The 19,447-nt window shown below is 41.0% G+C and overlaps 1 protein-coding gene across 8 annotated transcripts in view; it reads right to left on the bottom strand.

Moving 5' to 3' along the window:
- Window positions 1-19,447, bottom strand: part of CNTRL (centriolin) — a 77,980-nt gene that overhangs the window by 27,772 nt on the left and 30,761 nt on the right. For 6 of the 8 annotated variants that reach the window (XR_005835237.1, XM_008698824.2, XM_040631813.1 and 3 more), the window contains 11 exons: window positions 16,159-16,312; window positions 14,847-15,067; window positions 11,642-11,818; window positions 9,290-9,424; window positions 5,637-5,782; window positions 4,842-5,049; window positions 4,176-4,355; window positions 2,145-2,324; window positions 1,287-1,403; window positions 851-995; window positions 210-358 (listed from right to left, as the gene is read on the bottom strand). Coding sequence is in view for 7 of the 8 variants with exons in the window: in XM_008698824.2 (XP_008697046.2) it covers window positions 210-358; window positions 851-995; window positions 1,287-1,403; window positions 2,145-2,324; window positions 4,176-4,355; window positions 4,842-5,049; window positions 5,637-5,782; window positions 9,290-9,424; window positions 11,642-11,818; window positions 14,847-15,067; window positions 16,159-16,312 (1,812 nt within the window). In the remaining variant the exon portion in view is untranslated. Of the gene's footprint in view, window positions 1-209; window positions 359-850; window positions 996-1,286; window positions 1,404-2,144; window positions 2,325-4,175; window positions 4,356-4,841; window positions 5,050-5,636; window positions 5,783-9,289; window positions 9,425-11,641; window positions 11,819-14,846; window positions 15,068-16,158; window positions 16,313-18,117; window positions 19,339-19,447 lie in introns of those variants that run through there. The other 2 variants (XM_040631819.1, XM_040631814.1) reach the window with 2 other exon arrangements.

Below are 19,447 nucleotides of genomic sequence, written 5' to 3'. Positions count from 1 at the left end.
AGGGACCCACAACATACCACCTGAGCATGAATGGGCAATGGCAATATTCCTGAGAAGGCCCTATTTTCATCTCAAATATTAAACTTCAATGCATGGCTTAGCCTAGACACATTGTTCTCGACACCTTCTTCACAAATTGAGAGAAGAGAACATTGTCACATTTCCTTCAAGAAAATTCAGTATACGCTCCCAGCATCACAGACTCCTACTTTCGATGATGATGGTGGTGGCATAAAGTACCAATAGCCTCGTCTTTTGAAAGGATCGGTCATGCTGCTGATGTAATCATTCTGATGAGAAACTTCACGTCGAAGTTCAGCAATTTCTTCCAAAACATTTTCAAAGCTTCCTTTGTTATCTGCAAAGGAAAGCCATTCTGTGAAATTGGGCATGAAATCATCTATCTCCCTCCCCTCTCAACAAGTGATGCCATGGCGGCCAGTGACCTTGATCAGCTCCTCAAAGCTGACTTTTCAGCCTGTTCCACGGTAATAAGTTTTTGCTAACCCTTAAAAAGGACAGACATACCCCTCTGTTGTTCATTTATAAAGTGAGCCAGAGAGAGAAAACAGATTCATAAACATTATTTCTTTTGAAAATTCAAAAATCTCTTGTCTCACTATAATCAAGTTCCTCAACAGTTCATTTACATAAAATGTTTTTTAAATTCTTTGTTTTTATTCATTAAGCTAATTATCACAGCTCTGTAAACCAAGCATGGAATTATCTATCTCAGTTCAAAAAATCTGCTAAGGCGAAAACAAACAGGATCATCTTTTTTTTCAACATGATTTGACTTTAGAACAACTGTTTTTAAAACTACTACCCAAATCAAAGCCCAATATTTTACCAGCCCCAGTGAGGTCGAGTAAATTCCGCAGCCTTGCAATCTCTGTCCTTTGTCTCTCCATTGTCTCATTCAGTTTCTCCATCTCCAGCACCTGTGAGTTCGCTCCTCCACTGCCAACATCTACTTTCTCCATCTCATTTCGAAACTATTAAAAAATGACATATACAAAGTTGCCCACAAGTACTTTTTCCCAGATGCACTTATCCTTGCAACTTGATTTAGGCTTCTAGAACTCTTACCCATGCTTTACTCATGAGGATGCCACATCACTCCTTGTATTGAAACCGCACTCCACCTGGCACGCAGTAGAGGACCAAGTGCTGACGAACCACTCATTACACTTCCAAATTCTCTGAGCGGTCACCTCCACTACTTTTGTCTTTTAGGAACTGATACAGGCCCAATAAGGAGGAGATCTCAGAGTCCCAGCACTGACCTGCTCCTCTTTATCTCTGAGAAGGTTCTGCAGGAGTTCGATCTCTGCTTCTGCTCGGGTCAGATCCCTGGCCGCTTGCGCCGCCTTTCTGCTGAACTTCTCCGTCTCCTGCAGCTCCTGCTAGGACAGAGGTAGGAGAAAGGCAGCACCGCCATCATTTGCTGTCTTCTTCATTTCTCTCTTCCTCTCAGACTGACCCCTCTGTTTTTGTCCTATCGCCAGCCTGGCTAGCCCATGGGTGTGTGGCACCGGGTCCCACCCTGTCCTGTGCTGTTCCCATCACTTGGCAGCCTGCTCGCCCCCTCCACGGGGCCAGGTGGGCAAGGGGCTGCATCAGAAAGAGCAAGAGCTAACTTTTTCTTCACTATTCTCCAGTCTTCCATGACTGGTGTCTCTCTGGACTCTCATCATTAGATTTTCTCTCCTATGATCTATTGTCTTAATCTCATGAGCATCTGCCCCTTTTAAGCTGTTACAGACAGCATTTCAGTCAGAAGGCAGAACAGCCCGAGAAGTCACATATTATCTGACTGCACAGAGGAGAAGTCTGGGGTTCAGAAGGATGAGATGGCCAGCCTTTCAGCTGTGTAAGCACAGCCATCTCCCGAGGCAGAGCTCTACACTTGGAGGTGGGGACAGTACGTCTCATTTGGTGGTTCCTGTCAGGGCTCAGGAGAGGGCAGGACCCGTGGCAGGGCTGTGACGGGAGAAATACAATCTTTAGGTCTGAAGGGAGACAGACAACTTTACAGTGGTTTCTAAGATAACCAAAGTCTATAACAAAAGAACAATGATCCAAGTGGCTATGTGTTTGGGCAGCAGTGCCGGTGGAAGCTTGCTCTAAGCACGTGGACCCACCTCTGCACGCTCCTGGTTAATTTTCATCACAGTTCCATGAAGGGACTTGAGCTGGTCTTTGGCGATGGTGAGCTCAGCTGTGGCTAGCTTGTCAGAGGCGGCCACGGCTTTCTTTAGTTTCTTCAATTCTCTATCTAAACCAAGAAACTGTTCCTGAGACTTGGCATCTTCAAGTTTCTTCTAAAATAAAAGAAACATTAATTGAATAGATGAACCACTCGGCAGCAATGAATTAAGACACAAGCTCCATGAGGGCAGGGACTCTGTTCACAGCTACCTGGCCCGTGCCTACAATGATAATACCCGGGACGAAGGAGGTGCTCCATACATATTCACTGAGGAAATGAATAAATAAAATCAACGCAAAGCTGTATGGTAAATTTAGAATGAAATCAGTCTTCTTAGTCAAGAACCTTAGTGATCACAGATTTACCCATTCACTGGAAAACCATTTCCTGGCACCATCACCAAGTGATGGACTGGCCCCTTGTGATTGCCGTGTCAGGCACTGGGATATGGTGGTAAATAAAGCAGACTGGGCTACTGCCCTCAAGGAGCTTATGAGCGACACTCAGATATACAACCAAAATGTAGTTAGTAGATATCAAGGGACAGAACAGGGTACTGTTTGAGAGAACAGCAGGAGAGACGGAGATTGGTGGGTAGGGGGCAGAGAGAAGGGTGGAGGAACATGGGCCAGGAGACAGAACGGCATGTGGGAAGGCCAGGAGAACTTGGCATTTTTGAGGAACTGAAAGGAGCCTGGTGAGAATAGGAGCGAGCTAAAAGAGGCAGATCATGCCAGGCCTCATAGACTTAAGAATTTGGGTCTTTTTCATAAAAACAACAGAAGTTCCTGGAGAGGGGAGAAATGGCTGGGGGGGCGGGGTAGGGACTAACAAAAGCCAATGCATGTTTTTGAAAGAGCCTGGTGGTGGCTCAGTGGAGCAGGGTCATCAGTGGGACTGGGAGATCTGTCAGGTGGCCATACCAGTTGTTCAGAAGAGAGATGATGGCTGGATGGGGGTGGTGGCATCAGAGAAGAGAAAAGGAACTATATTCCAGATATATCTGAGGGGCAGACACAACAGGACTTGGGAACTGAAAGGTTCTCCATCAAGTATGAAGCAAGTCATTCACTGAGGCTGGGAGAAGGGAGAATCACGTGTGGGGAGTGACAAGGTACGAAACAGTGGAGCGTGGGAGAGGGAACTGGTTAGAGAGAAGGATAATACTGCCTGTCTGAGGTTGATGACCAAGAGATTATAATGATGCCGCTAGGCCTGGGTGGGTGATATTTTTCTGCAGGAATACTCAGCATGGGTTTCAGCCCAAAGAAAGCATACAGCTGCAGTTCTGTCAGGCAAGCGAGACAGGAGAAAAGGACAAGGGGTTTGAGGGCATTTGCAAAAATGGCTAGAGTGGGGAACCATGGAATTTAGGTCAGGCGATGACGAGCAAGGTAGACAGGAAAGCCTAACAGACAGAAAAGGTGGGACTTGTGCCCTGGAGTTGTCAATGAGGCTGAAAAATTGTCAGTGTGGGGTGCAGCGGAGAGAGTTATGACCAGCATGGGCTGCTTCAGCTCGGGATCTCAGAGGTGGTGGGTGCAACTTCTGAACTGGACAAGGTTGAGGATGTGACAATGGGAGGAGATGGTTGAAGTGGGATGGAGGAGCAAAAAGAGAGGCCGGCGTGTTAGAAAGGAAGATGAGGAGTTAAAAAGTAATTTCCCATGGATGTGTCCAATTGGGCAAGGGGTTTCTGAGGAGGCAAACTCTTGCCATCAGCACTGAAGCCCTGAGGTCCCTCCTCACGTGCCAGCTCTCTCGTTTTCATCTACCGTGGCACCCTGGCTCAGGCCCTGGATTCGATCACGTGCATCCCGGTCTGCCCTGGGTCCAGTCCACCTCTGGGCCAGCAACGCTCCCAGAGGCCACTGTGGATCAGGCCCCAAGCAGAGTGCCTGCTCTCGGGGTGGCAGGACCCAAGTGTGGGGACACAGGTATCATGCTTTATGGTCTTTCCCACCTTTTTCTCTAACTCCCGGAGTTGGGCCAGAATTCTCTCCTTCTCTTCATCAGCTTCCTGAAGTTGGAGATCTGTAAGGCCTTGGATTTCCTCCATACTTTTTAGATTTTCTTGCAAATAGTGAATTTCATTCTCCAACTGCTGGATTCTCGCTTTGTGCTGCCTCTTATCAAAACTAATCTGTGAGGAAATCAAATTTCAAAGATGATTTTTAAGCAAAATAAAAACTTTTTAGAGAATCACATGTCATTTTACTAAAGAGTGTAACGAAATTTTGTAGTAATGAATTACAGGGCATGGTTTTATCTTGAATGTTTTCTAGGATCCATTTTAATGTTCTCATCATCATTAAAAGAATTACATCCAAAAATTCAGATTCTAGCTCGACACTACACTCTAGCACTGTAGTACTGTTTACCTACATGCTCAGAAACATTTCTTTCTCACTTGCTTCCAACACAAGGAAAACACAGCCACAAAGACTCCTGACTGACATCAGTAACCATATTCAGGGTTGAATTTCAGTCACAGGCAGTTTGACTTGTTTAGAGTGAAAATAACAGTAAGTATCCTGTATTTACATGAGAAGGAAGCACTGCAATTTGGTGAAAACCTGAGTATTGGCCAAACACTTCCCTCCAGCTGCCTCTCTCGCCCTTTCCTTACCCGCGCTTCCAGGGCCCTCTCGCAGGCCTGCCTGAACTCTTCTTGTCCGCTCGCCAGTTTCTCCTGCTGCAGGGCCATTTCTTCCTGGAGTTTTCTCTCTCTCACCTGTGCTTCCTCTCTTTCCCACTGGGAGCGTGCAAGGATTTCACTGAACTGTTTCTGCAAATCAGCAAGACTTTTCCCCAAGACATCCGAAGAAGTATGGATTCTGGTAAGGGAGAAAAAAAGATGGTATAAATGGGACCTTTTAGGTCTCATGTGGGAGGCTGGGTGCAAACGTGCTGGTAGCAGAGCGGGAGCAGAGAGAGCTGCCTAGAACGGCGCTGGTGTCGGTCAGCACCTCAGCACCTCCCAAGTGCAAATCACTGTTTATTCCAGTGACCGCTGTCACTCCGAAAATACAGGCTCCTAGCAAGCTAAGCATGTTTGCTCAAAGAATAAATGTCCTTTCATGTATTTAAATTAGCCTTGGTTTTCATATTTATTTTCTATTTAAAATTCATAATATGGCTCTACTTCCAGACCATATTCAATGAATTTTCAAGAAAGAGTTACTCTTAAAACTTCTGCTTTTTAAATTAAATAATACCAAACTGTATGAAAGATTTAAAATGTAAAAAAATCAGTGACAGGCAGTTTGAATGAAGCAATCCTGTGTCTCGATCACAGAAATATGACATAGGAACACTTACAAAAGAAATCAGCCATTAACAGAACTTGGGAAGGTGAGTCTATATGAACCTGATGTTCATAACTCAGTAATCTCAGTATCTGGAGGTCCTGAATTTTCATTACCTCATTTCCCCAGCTCCTGACTTCAGTTTTTTCCTTAGTTCATCCACACGAGCTGCCACCTCTTCTGGATGAATCAAACCATCAACCACATGGTTAAGGTGACTCTGGAAATCTTTAAGTTGCTGTTTTAATAGGTCATTGTCATCCTATGGATGATAGTGAAATGGGGAGGTAAAAGTTACCAAAACAAAATTTAAAATACACACATACCCATACACAGACCGTAGTACTTGTCATATGATAGTTCTATTCAACTTCCTTTATCGATTCTTTAAAAATGCTTTCTGTTTGGGCTGACAATATCTGAATCTACTGATAAATCTAAAGTCACAAAAGACAGAACCAGGCATTACAATGTTTCCTGATGTGATACAAAACTAAGTACCTATGAACACTACCTAGGAATGCCTTCTTGTTGAGAAGTAACTAACTTGAATCTAAATAAGCCTCCACCTGCAACTTAAGAACATATTAATCAAGACCAGAAAAGATGCAACCAGCAAAATCTAGAATATAGGAAACTATACAGGACAAAGACCTGGTTTTCTTTAAAATATAACAAAGGGGGAAAGAAGGAAGAAACCTATAGACCAGAACAGACTTAAGAATCAAGTCAACCAAATGCAATGTGTGCACTTTATTTGGATCCTGATTCCAACCAACACTTGTAAAAACTGAGCAATTAGGGTTGCGGGAGTGGGTCCCGCACTGGGCTCCACATTGAGTGTGGAACCTGCTTAAGATTCTCTCTCTCCCTCTCCCTGACCACCCCACTCACACTCTCTCTCTCTCTTTCTGAAACAAAACAAAATCAAACTGTGTGAGATAATTTGAAAAGTTGCATATGATAAGGCATTTGCTATTAGGGAATTACTATAATTTAAAAATATAAAGTGGTATTTTTAAAAAACCCTTTGTATAGGGGCGTGTGGGTGGCTCAGTCGTTAAGCGTCTGCCTTCAGCTCAGGGCGTGATTCCGGTGTTCTGGGATCGAGCCCCGCATCAGGCTCAGATTTTATTAGAGAGAGAGAAAGGGAGCATGAGTGGGAGGGGAAGGGCAGAGGTAGAGGGAGAAGCAGACTTTCCGATGGGCAGGGAGCTTGACGCATGCAATGCGGGGCTGGATCCCAGGATCCCAGGATCATGACCTGAGCCACCCAGGCACCACAAGATTTTCAGATGTATTTCATAATAATTCAGTGTGTGAGGGGTGTGTTACGGCAGGCATTACAAATGACGTAAAGCTGGCCACGTGCTGATAACTGGTAAAGACGGGTAATACATACATAAGGATTCATTTTCGTATTCTACTTTTGTATGTGTTTGAAATGTCCATAATTCAAAGTTAAAGAAACAAAACCAAAAAACACTTTGCCATGATACTCCGTCTGCCAAGCAACTTAAAATAAAACCTCTAATACTGAAACTTCTCTAATAGCTTATAATTCTCTGTGGGAGTATTTGTGACATGCCAGCATATTATTAACAAACACAAATATCCCAAGAATTAAATTCACACATCGCCTCTTTCAAGTAAAAAGAAATGCTAAAATCACCTTGAATTGTAAAGAAAAATAGTTCTGCATCCTAAGGTGTTGCCTGTATTCCCCTGAATGCCTATATTCCACTGGAGTGATTAATTTCCTTCAAACTCAGCGAAATACTCTTAACTAAAATGGAGAATTCAGAATTGCAATGAACATGTTAACTGCCTATCCCATCTGGAGCCTGTTATCTGCAAACTGTCCTGCTCACTGCCCTGAGGCGCCCAGATCTGTACCACTGTCTAATCTTGGCCATAAGTGATCCGACCCAGACAATCCGCTGACTAGCCAGAAAACAAGTTCTCACTCTCTTCAAAATTGGACCAAGACCCAGGACATCAAGTCCGTAAGAGGAGGCCTTGTAAAGATATGTCAGCTGGGGCTGGAGTCCATGGTGGGCAAATACAATGCCCACAGAGACAGAGAAGGAGAAATGAGAGAGCCATGTAGCTCCTGAAAGACTGACTGACAGAGCAGCTCTGTCTCCTTTCTGGAGCTCGTATTAGTAGGCTTTTGTTCACTGCAGCTAAATGATTTTCTGACAAAGACAATATGCAGAGTGAGATTAACCTGAACTCTGTATCAGGAGGTTAGTAGGCCAAGGACCTAGTTCCAAGTAAGGTAGTCTCACAGCATGGGCTAAGTACTCTGGAAAGCTGACTTCAGTTTCTAACTTGGAGGGGAAGGCCCCAGAAGAAGACATTTTAGTCCCTTTCTTTAAGAAATGTATACTACAGTATTTATGGGTGAAATAAAGGTGTATGGATTTTCTTTTGAAGTATTCCAGCAAACAAAACATGTGGAATGACAGAACCAAGACTGGCAGAATGCTGATTATTTAAGTAGGGTAAACAAAAGACTATTCTGCTTTTGTGATTATTTGAAAATTTCCGTAGTAAAAATAAAAAACAGTAAGCTATTGAACACCTGACACACAAGTCAAACAAGAATGGAAAATCTGTACATCTTTTATGATACTTGCTTCAGAAATTAAGCTGATAGCAATAAAAATTAAATTCTAGGTTATTACGTTTCCTTAAACTTCAAGGAAAAAATATTCAAGGCACTGGAAGAGGAGAGAGAATTTGGGTGAGCTTATTAGTCTTATTTATCACAACCTCCCCCCTCTCCCTACCCCCCCCCCCCCCCCCCCCCGGCACGGAAGCCTTCCCTAAAACCACAGCATATAACCAAGCATATAACACATGCCACCTCAGCCAGCCAAGTGGCCGTTGGCCTCACAGACTGAAACCTGAGTGTGGATCCAGGTACTTGTTTGCTCAGACATCTGTGCTCTCTGAGAGCTTAATTATCTGGAAAGTCCTGTCCACCTGCTTCTCTGGCAGTCTGTTAGGCAGATTATGACAGCGGCAGTAAAAATACTCTGCCAAAGCAAACTGCCACAGATGTAAAATGACTGCATTTTTTTTAAAGACTTATTTTATTTGAGAGAGAGAGAGAATGCATGTGTGCGCACACACAAGCGGGGGAGAGGGGCAAAGGGAGAGGGGAAGCAGACTTCCCACTAAGTGGGGAGCCCGACATGATGTGGGGCTTGACCCCATAACCCCAGGGCTCAATCCCATGACCTCGAGATCATGACCTGAGCTGAAACCAAGAGCAGGACTCTCAACCGACTGAGCCCCTCAGGCGCCCCATGACTGCATTTGTAACAGCATCCTTTCTGAGGGGATTGTGAAAACTGTTTACGGTTAAGAAGTTCTGCAACCCACTCTAGTTAAATTCCTGGATAATTACAAAGATATTTCAGTGGAAGAAGAATGCATCAATCTGATCCTTCTGGCTCAGTATGGTGACAAATCTGCTTCTCAGGGAAACGTCAGGTATTGCTTTCCCCTGTTCATTTATACAGCACTTGCTGTGTACTCCCGACACTGGCTCCACGAGAACAACACAAAAGATGTGTGTGTTAATAATCTTACAGCGATGGGCTCACAAGGGAACAGAGGCTACGGTACTATCCCATCCAGAATCTTTCCTTTCTAATAATTCAAGTTGCTTACCACAGGCTGGAGCAGGTTAAGTGTCTGACTAAACACACTGAGGGTGTCCCAAGTAAGAATATATCCTGGACAGACATGTCTCTACCTGCAGCTGTTTGAGTTGTGTGCGGAGCTCACTATTTTCTTGGTCCTTCCCTTCTGAGAGCTGGGCTTTTCTGACGGCNNNNCTGAGGGCTTGCTTTTCCTTCTCTAGTTCCGCTTGAAGGGCCGATTGTTCTAACTATTGCCATGGGAAGCAACGACAGGAAAACATAAACAGCAACACTTTTTTTCATCTAAAAGGCCTAAATACATTCATATACATACACATTCCCTTGATAGCTATGGTTTTATAATAACGCGGTTTTATGTTTATATGTTGAAATTTCAAAGCCCAAGTTAATCTTTTTCATATGCCTCCTTCAACCATTAATACTTAACAGTCAACATGAGAATCAGCTCAGCTCAGATATACCAAATTAGACTCTCAGGGGTGGGCCCAAGTACCTACCTTTAAAAGTTCTGTGAGTGATTCAGCAGTTACTGCTTTTCCTTCCCTTAGCCCAATATTTCTCAAACTGTGGTCCTCAAATACCTGTACCAAATCACTCGGTGTGCTTGTTAATAATGCAGATGCCCAGGTTACATCTCAGCCTCAATGGGCCAGAAGCTCTGGCGGGGGTGGGGGGATAGGAATCTGCATTTAATAAGCTTCACAAGTGATTTCATACAGCTAAAGTATACCAATTAGAGATCTGAAGATCAGAGAGAGATCTGTTAAGCTCCATATTCTCAATATATGGCTTGAAGACCAATGCTGGTAGTGTTCCTCCCAAGAAGGGGAATATCCCTCTTAATACCAAGTAAATCTGCGAAAAGGCCAGGATGTTATAATATTTTTGTCAAGACTTACGAGGAAAAAAAAGGACCATGGGAATACAAAGGACAATAGATTTCAAGCTAGTAAAGGCTGGCTTGAAAACTTAGGAGAATTTATTTGAAATGAGATGCCATGTAGAAATTTTATTTCTTATTATTTAGAAATCTGTATTTACTGTTATCTTAATGGTTTTCCCCCCAATTTCCTATTTTTTTATACTCTGATCTTACCAACTATAGTTTTGTAAAACTTGATACTCTTGAGAAATATAATCTTGACAACTGTCAGGTGGTCATTTGATATCTGATAAGGGATACAAATTAATTACTACAATAAGCATGACCTATTTTTATTTCCTTTTCTAGTCACATGAATGCTATTTTATATACATTCCTGGGATTCAAACTATCTTATTTTATTTCACTTTCATCCAATAAGTACATACTGGCCCCTTCTATGTGCCAGGCACTGAGACAGAAACAGGCATATACAATCTAGGTATTCACTGTGCTCCGAGTCTGGCAGGAGAGATGGGCAATTTAAGCTGATCTACAAATTTTAGATCTAAAAATCTAAAATGCTTTGAGCACAGGCCACAGGAAAACTAAAGTAGGATCCTGAACCCAGATTTCCAGCAGGCACAAGAGGGAAGGTCACGGTGGGCTTCCTGGAGAAGGATGCAGCCCGTGTGAATTATAGCTAAACAAAATTAATTTTTAATTTGATAAAGAATATGCTGTAACGGGCCCCTGTCTGCCCCTCTTTCTCTCTCTTCCTCTTTCCTACTCTTCTTCTCGCTCCTGGCATCCAAGAGGCATACTTTCAGCACTTCAAATGCACTATGCTTCTTCTCCTCGTGTCAGCCTAGAACACTCATTCTTTACCCCTACCCTTTTCACCCCTGCTCCTTCTGCACAGCAAAATCCAACTCATCCTTTGAGTCTCTGCTGCAATATTTCTTTAAGGCTGTCTTCCCTAACCACACCTCTCCCGCTACAGAACACTATCCCTTTCTTTCTCCCACACCTGTCTCACTGCTGGACTGCCAGCTCCACAAGGACAGTGACCGTGTCTGTGCTGTTCACTGCACCGTCCATAGCACCTGCCCTCAGTGGCCAGACAGTAAGTGGTTATTGGATGAATAATTATTTCTCTAATTTGCAAGTACAATCTAAACAAGTGGATACTTTATCCAACCAAAATAGAAAGTAGCAAAATAAAATATAACACTAACTTAAAAGAGGTCTCTTAACCTTGTTTTGAGAAAGAAAAACTAGAATTTATTGAATACCAACTGCTATGTGCTTTCATGCCCAATATTGCCCTTATCTTCACGATAACCCATTTTACAGACAAGGAGGCATTTCTCAGAGGCTCAAGAGCTATGAAGTGATTTGCATGCTCACACAGGGGCTCACAGGGGCAATATTTGAACTCAGAACACCTGACTCCAAAAATGTACTCTTCCCATCATTCCACATATATTCTATTAAAAAATGGTTCATCTAACATTAAAGAAAGGCTGGTATGTTAAGGCCACAGGCCTCGCATTCTAGATGGCTTTATGCACCTACTCACCTGGCTGAACCTTCTAAGTTCTTCCAACTCCTCCCTGAGCTGGTTGGCCTCAGCATCCCGTACTTTCAGCTGAGCCTCTAGCTCAGCCTCATAGGCACTGAGATCTCCCTGGGTCTGCTGCAGGGACACATTCACCTCATGCTGCTCCTGGAGGGCACTCTCCAGTTCTGCGAGCTCCTGTAAGGATTCAGTACGTTTATGGAACCCTCCCTGTTCTGCATACGCATCTGCAAGTCATTATAAGTAACTGGAGCACCGTGAACCAAATGGCCAGCCAATGCTGGCCTGGCACAGAAAGTTTTCATTAGCAATACGAGGAAGCTGCAGGCTATGCATATCCAGGTTGGAAAACAAAATCCTGACTAAACGTAATCAGAAAAATCAGTGTGCTACCAACATGTTTTCCAAAGTAATCAGCTGTGTGAAACTTTAAACGTGTCTGAATACATAAGAAGAAAAGAGAGGGGGGGATAAAATATAAGGCCTGTTTTCCATCAGTCACCGGAATAAATGTTTTCATATTTATTCTTTCATCCTATCTTCACAACAACTGTGTAAGGCACAGTATTATCCCCATTTTACAGAAGAGGAACTGGAGAATGACTATCTAAGTAAACTGCACAGGGCTGTGTAGCTTAAAAAAGATAGGATATGAACCCAGATCTGACTCCAAAACCCACACCCTTTCTATTAAACCACAGCACGTTCACTTATTAGAAGAACAAAATTGGATTAGCACTCTCTAATTTAATTGAGGATGATAGATGAACTTGAATGAGTGCTGACGAGAATATAAGTACGTATTGATTAGCATACCACAGTTCTGATTCATTTTAGTTCGTCGGTTTTTTATGATTATTTCAGCTTTTATCTATTTATTTGGGATCATGAAGAACTTGATCAAACTATTCTAAATTAAAGAGGAGGATCCTGTGATGAGAACGTCTATAGAAGGGATTCTCAGCAGTGGTCCAAAAACCACTTGGCGTCTGAATTATTTGGGTTGCTTGTGCAAAATGCAAATTCCACTTATAATCAACAAACGTCCAGAATATATAAAGACTCCTAAAAATCATTAAGAAAAAGACAGACAATCCAATAGAAAAAGGGACACAAAATATGAAAAGGGAATTCACTGAAGAGGAAGCCTGAATAGCAAATAAACAAAGGGAAGGTGCTCAATGTCTTCAGTAATCCAGGGAAAAAGCAGTTATAAAACAAGATATGAGTTTACATGGAGCACAGAGGAACAATTTAAACAAACCATGAGAAAACAACAGACAAATTCAGAATGTGGGACACTCTACAGGCTGACTAGCCTGATCTCTACACACACACCCACACACACAGCTACAAAAGACATTCTTGGCACAAGTGGGAAAACTTGAATACGGTTCAGATATTAGATGACATAAGGGAATTACTATTAATTTTTCTAGGTATAATAATGGTATTGTTGTGATGGAGGAAAATGTCCTGATTTTTAAGAGATGTGTACTTAAGGGTTGATGTCTTGATGCTTGCAACTTTCAAATTACTCAAGGAGAAAAAAAAATAAATACAGCAAAATATTTTTTTAATCTAGGAGAACACATATTCACTGAACTATTCTTTTAACATTCCCTATAAATGTAAAATTTTCATAATAAAAAAATACCATTTCAAACTCAGCAGACTGGCAACACCAAGACTGACAAAATGTTAAATTTCCAGAATGTGATAATTATTCTGTGTTAGATACTCTATGTTAGAAAATGTCCCTGTTCCTAGGAAACACATGATGAAATATTTAGGAGCTAAGGGTGATGTCTACAACTAATTCTTCAGTGGTTACAAAAAATTTTATATAAAAACATGTAAAAACTATATAGGAAAGAGAAAACAAATATAGCAAAATATTAATTGATGATTCTGAATGCACGGTACAGTGTTATTTGTATGATTCTTGCAACTCTCCTGTAAATTTAAAGTTATTTCAAAATAAAAGCTTAAAAAAATAAAAGTCAGATAACACTAAGGTGTTGGCAAGGATGTGGTAGAGTGGTGGTGCTCACATTGCTGGTTGAGTAGAAACTGACTGAATCCCTATGGATGGTAATCTGACAGTGTCTAGTGAAGTTAAGGGGGGCACACACCCTCTGACTTAAGAGTTTCAATCTTGAACATAGTCCCCGTGCCCAAGATGTGTGCAAGGATGTTACACTCAACACTGTAATAGCAAAAGACCGGAAACCACCAAAACGTCCTCCACGAGAAGAATGAGTAAGTAATAAATTTGTGGTAGTACCTATAATGGAATGCTATATACACTAATAAAAATAAGCAAACTAGAGCTATAAGTATGGATGCGTATAATTCCCCAAAACAGAAACAGAAAGGAAGAAAAAAGTGGCCAAAGAATATGCACTCTGTGATATCTTTAATATAAATCTTAAAATTATGCAAAACAATGCTACATATTGCTTGTGGATGGCTACATATATAATAAAAGAGGTGCGGGGAAATAACTATATTTAAGATTCTGTTACCTCTATGTGGAGGTATGCAGAGGGTTTCATATATATCTGCAATGTTTTATTTCTTAAGCTGAGTTGAGAGTACATGGTGTTAAACATAATTTTTGACATTTTTATCTGCCTGAGAATTTTCATAATATTAAATATATGAATTCAAACTTCCATAGCAAGTCCTACTGGGCATGAAATTTGGGAATCCAGGTTCTCATGCATGATAAATTTTGTCAAACAACTAAAACGTAAAAGAGATCAAGTGAAATCTCCAAATGAACGGCAACAAGCCAGGTATGGAAGGGTATTGTTTAGAATACTGTGTCTTGTTTCGTAAAATAAAGTTAAAATTGTGAATAACAACAAGAATAAGACAAGTATGTTGTGCTTAATTCTGCACAAATAACAAAATACGAACACTTAATACAGCAACTGTAATAACTAAATTGCATATTTTTTAGAGTTCTTTGATAACAACACCCTTCAGGGATAAAAACTCAGAATAATCTTCCTTTTCTTAGTAGGGGAAAAATAATGATTCCTAGTGTTTCACAACTAAAGAGAAAAACGCCATTAAATGGCCATTAATACTTTTTGTTACTTCCAATTACACGGTTGCTAACTTCTTTAACTAACTTAATTTGGGCATCACCTACTTCTGAGGCTGAGGAAACAGGCAAGAAAAAAACAAATCATACCTTCCTCATATTTTCTGCATCTATGGCCACTATTTCCAGTTGGTCCCTCTCCTGCTCGACCTCACTCAATCTCTGCAGCAATGTCTCTTTCTCATCCTGTAGCTTTCTGCACTCACTCTGGGCCTGAGCGGCCTGGCCTTTGACAGTCTCCAGGTATTCTTGCAACCCACTGATGACACTTTCTAAATCCTTCTTCAGGGCTTCGTTTGCTGCTATTTGTCCTAAGCAAAATGGAAAAAGGCAAGGTGATAATGTATATAAGAAAATGCTTTCAAGATATATAATTACTGCATTTAGTCTCTTTAGTTATTTGTTACTGGCTAAGAAAGAAATTCTAAGCTTTCAATGATTTTGTACCATCTTGTTTTTCCTTTTCAAGACATAATGATCTTTCTTCCCTCTATTATCCATAGTACAGTAGTATTAATTAACTAACAATAAAACAGTATATTCAGTGGGCATTGCTTATAAAATGTTCAATTCAGGCTGTAAAAAGTTTAAAATAAAATAATGAAACTAAACTTTTCCAAATAAATTTCCAAATAAAATAATGAAAACTGTTCAACAGAACCATGAGTCCTTGCTGCTAGATACACAAAACAAAACCACTCAACGTACAAGACTAATCCAAGACTGGCAGCACAAACGTGTAACCTGAAGACTTACAAGAAAACCCAAACCATGTATTGGGTACCTACTATGTGCCAGGCATTTTATAAACACCACCTCATTTAATCTTCCCAACAACTAATGATGGAGTTAGAAATAAGTCGTCCCAGGTCACACAGCTGATAATGGCAAAATGGGAACTGGGCTCTTTTTACCCCATCCCAGGCCCTCACCACTATGACCTATATTATCTTCCTCTTTCACTAGTACAGCAATGTCACAATCTAAATCTGCATTGCAAAGTGGATCCTAACATTCTTTCCACACTCTCCTTAGAACTAGACACTGAATGCCCTGGTGTCAATGGCCTCTTTGTTCCTGAAAGGATTGTATGCTTTGGAAGAAGACAGTGACATGCCAGGGTTCATCATGAACATGTACTGACTTCTTGCCTACTGAATGCAATGACCTCACTCACTTGGAAATCAATGCAAAACTAAAACTGGAAAAATGTTTTACTTTTTGTAAACATTTTTGGGTACTTTGCAAATATTTCCCTATCAAACACTGGTATGAACAGCTGAAGCATATTCAGCCAATAGCTGGATTAATGCCTGCCTGGGTGTTGTCTTTTGTTAATACTAAAACATCTTAAATGTTTAAATTTCAATAAATTTACCTTAAATCATACTTAAATTCTCACCTTCAGTAAGCTGTTGTTCAAGGTCTTTAATCTCTTCGGTTTCTTTGGCAATTCTAGAAAGTATCTCATCCAAACGGCTTTCAAGTTGTTTGTACTGCTTGTTCATAATGTCAAGTTGTTGTTCTTTACCTCTTTTCTGAGCCTTCATATGGCACTGAATTGAAAAGAAAAAGAAATCAACAAAATCCTGAGTCTCTTAAACTCTTTTAAAAATAATAATATGCTTAACATTTCTAAAGGAAGAATGGAAAGTAAAATGTAACAATTTGAGTCTATCTGTGTCAGGCTCCGTGTTGACTTCACACAGGTAGTTTTCATTTAAACCTCATGATAACTTGATCTGGAAATCATCTCCATTTCATAGATATACCAACTGAAAATCAAGGAGGTTAAATTTAAATGATTTTTCCAAGGGCACACCTACTAGGTAATATAGCCAAGTTCAATATTCCTGGCACTGAATATGTCTTTTAACAAGGCTTCAAAAAGGTTAATTACATATACACATATCCATAGAAAATTACTATATTCCAAAATGTTAACAAGAATTATATCTGGGGGGCGCCTGGGTGGCTCAGTTGGTCAAGCGTCTGCCTCTGGCTCAGGTCATGATCCCAGGATCCTGGGATGGAGCCCACTTCTCCACCTCCCTTTGCCTGCTGCTCCCCCTGCTTGTGCTGTCAAATAAATAAAATCTTAAAAAAAAAAATGTTTAAAAAGAATTCTATCTGGGTGGAAAGGTAACAGGAGATTTTTTCTTTTTTATATGTTTAATATTTTAAAAAATTTATAATCATATCCTTTTAATCAAAAAAGCACATTAAATGTACTTTTTAAAAAAAGGTGTCTTGGGGAAAAATAGAGACACGGAAGAAATACTTGGAATTGAGGTTTATTTTCAATTCCTTATACAAAGAAACATTTTATTTTTCAGTTCAATAAACTGGGGGCTGAGAGAAACCTCAAGACCATTCAGCCCCGTGATTCTCAAGACGGAGGGCCCTCCAGAGGCACACTCCTCTATTTCGACATATGCCCCTGGTGGAAAACAGAGCTTTCCCATACTCACGCACCCACTCACACCCTGACAGCCATGCATTCGGGAGCTGCTGTAAACTGAAAAGACTAGATTGTATTTTCAGGCATGCTCAAGGGAAAAAACCTGAGAACCAATGGTCTAGTTTAACCCTTCCTTTTACATGTGAGAAAACTGAATCTCAGATCCACCAATGGCCTGCCCAGATCTCTTCAGAAGCAACTGTTCCTGTGGAGACAAAATAATTCCCTCATTCACACCCTCAAGGCTCAAGTTAGCCCCCACAGGATCAGAGGAACAGAACAATAAACCAAGAGAAAGTTATCAGGAGAAAGGACTCTATCACAGTCAGAACCAACTCCGAGCTCTCAAGTCTAATAGCCATGATTTATAAAAGAATATTTTAGATGTTCTGCTGCCTCCAAAGATAAGAAAGAAAGTCCCTTCATTTTTAAAGAACAAGTGAATGACAGCCTTTTCAGAACGTTTTTGTTTTACTACTGTAAAACCTGATGGGATTTTCAAAACTCTTCTTTCCCTGCCCTCCCCAAATACGCATCTGAAATCTTTCTGGGAAGGAAACTGCAGATAACAGCTTAAATTATAAGTAAATTTAGGATTTTTATGGCTCACGAGAGAATTTTTTAAAAAACCCAAAAAGCAAAAAACAACTCCTGCCTTCATGTCTCCATCATTAAACTTTTAAAATTCACCATTAAAAATGCCACTGAAATCTCTTTACACGCAGGAACCAAAAAAGGCTCAATATGCCAATGATCTGCATTAAGCACATGGGAGCAAAAGAACATTCTGCGATTTTCACGACCATGGAGCTCACAAACGAGTTGTAAAAACAGGAACTTACATCTCTGACTCCTCCTCCATTCAAGTCTTTTGCACAAAGAGAGAGAAAATCATCATACCTTAACTTAAAATGTGTCCTGTTAAAACTGAGCCGTTGAGAACAGGGAAATTGTAGGCGGAGCGCTTTCTAAAGCTGTTTTCAAATTCACGTGCACTTCCCTCTCTGACAGCCACATTTTTGTAAGCGCCTCCAAGCCTCAGTAACTTCCCTGAGCTTCAAACCACATTCCTGGCGGAGAGTGAGCGGCAGCCCAGCCCGTCCAATCACGAGCAGCCTCTGTAGGCAGGCCCCACCCTCCGTGCTTTAAATCACAACACAGGAAGCTCCCAAGGGCCAATCACGCACAACCTTTGCAGATTATTGCAGGCTGATTCCCCACAGAGAACAGTTACTACCTTCCGCTCCCACACGGCATTGCCAGGTAGCGAAGAGCAACACAAATCTTCCTTTATTATGTGTGTTGCTGTGGTGTTTCTGCCTCTAGCTACGTACATTTTTTACAGCTAAAATGGGATTTGATTTTTAAATAGTACTTCTTCCTTTTGAAACCTAGTTAAATGCTTCTGTTTGTTGACAACTTGACTGGTTTGGCTCTGAGCTAATTTTAAAAATAATTAATCTCTGTAGACCTTTAATTGCCTTGTGGCGAAAGGGTCACTGCAGTAGCACAGCATGGGCTCAGCCTCTTCCTAAAAGGGTGAACTTAGGAAATCACTTAATCTTTTAAAATCACATTTTCATCTTCTGCAAATTAAAAAAAAAAAAAGCCACCAATTCTTTGGATGTTGTGATGAAGTTCCTCACCAGTATATGCAAAAACCCTAGCATCATGGAAGACTTCACTGGCACTTAATGTTTTGTTCTCCACCATATCTCAGAGTCACATAATATTTTCTAATCTCTCAAGCTTTTACTTTTAAATTCTATTTGATATTCAGAAAGGCACTTTATCTGATTAGATAATAAAAGTTAACTGAATAAAAGTCTGTCTCCATCTATAGAAAAATATGCAGGGATCCCACTTTTGGTTCTTTCCCTTTTGCTAAAATGTTCACATTTTGTAGAATGTGATGCCTAACACGAGCCTAACAACAGCCAAGAAGGTGACTTTGTGCAAACTAGAAAAAGATGCTCCCTCTGGGTGAACAAATTAAAGACACACCCTCTGTTGCTTTGACTAAAGCTGTAACCTTAAAAATGAACCCTTAGTCGTTTTAACAATACCCAAAAAGGAATCTTAAATTAGGTTTGTATGTTTCATCTCCACTAACAGAGACTGACTACCTTCAAAATGTGGATGCCATTCCTGCTTCTCATTTAACTCCTTTCTGTATGTAATTCTTTATAGAAATCCATGAGGATTAGACTCCCTGTCTGCCAAGAATATC

Source organism: Ursus maritimus, unplaced genomic scaffold (assembly GCF_017311325.1).
Source record: "Ursus maritimus isolate PB19 unplaced genomic scaffold, ASM1731132v1 scaffold_17, whole genome shotgun sequence".
Taxonomy (NCBI): domain Eukaryota; kingdom Metazoa; phylum Chordata; class Mammalia; order Carnivora; family Ursidae; genus Ursus; species Ursus maritimus.
This window is presented reverse-complemented; position numbering and strand designations above follow the sequence as displayed.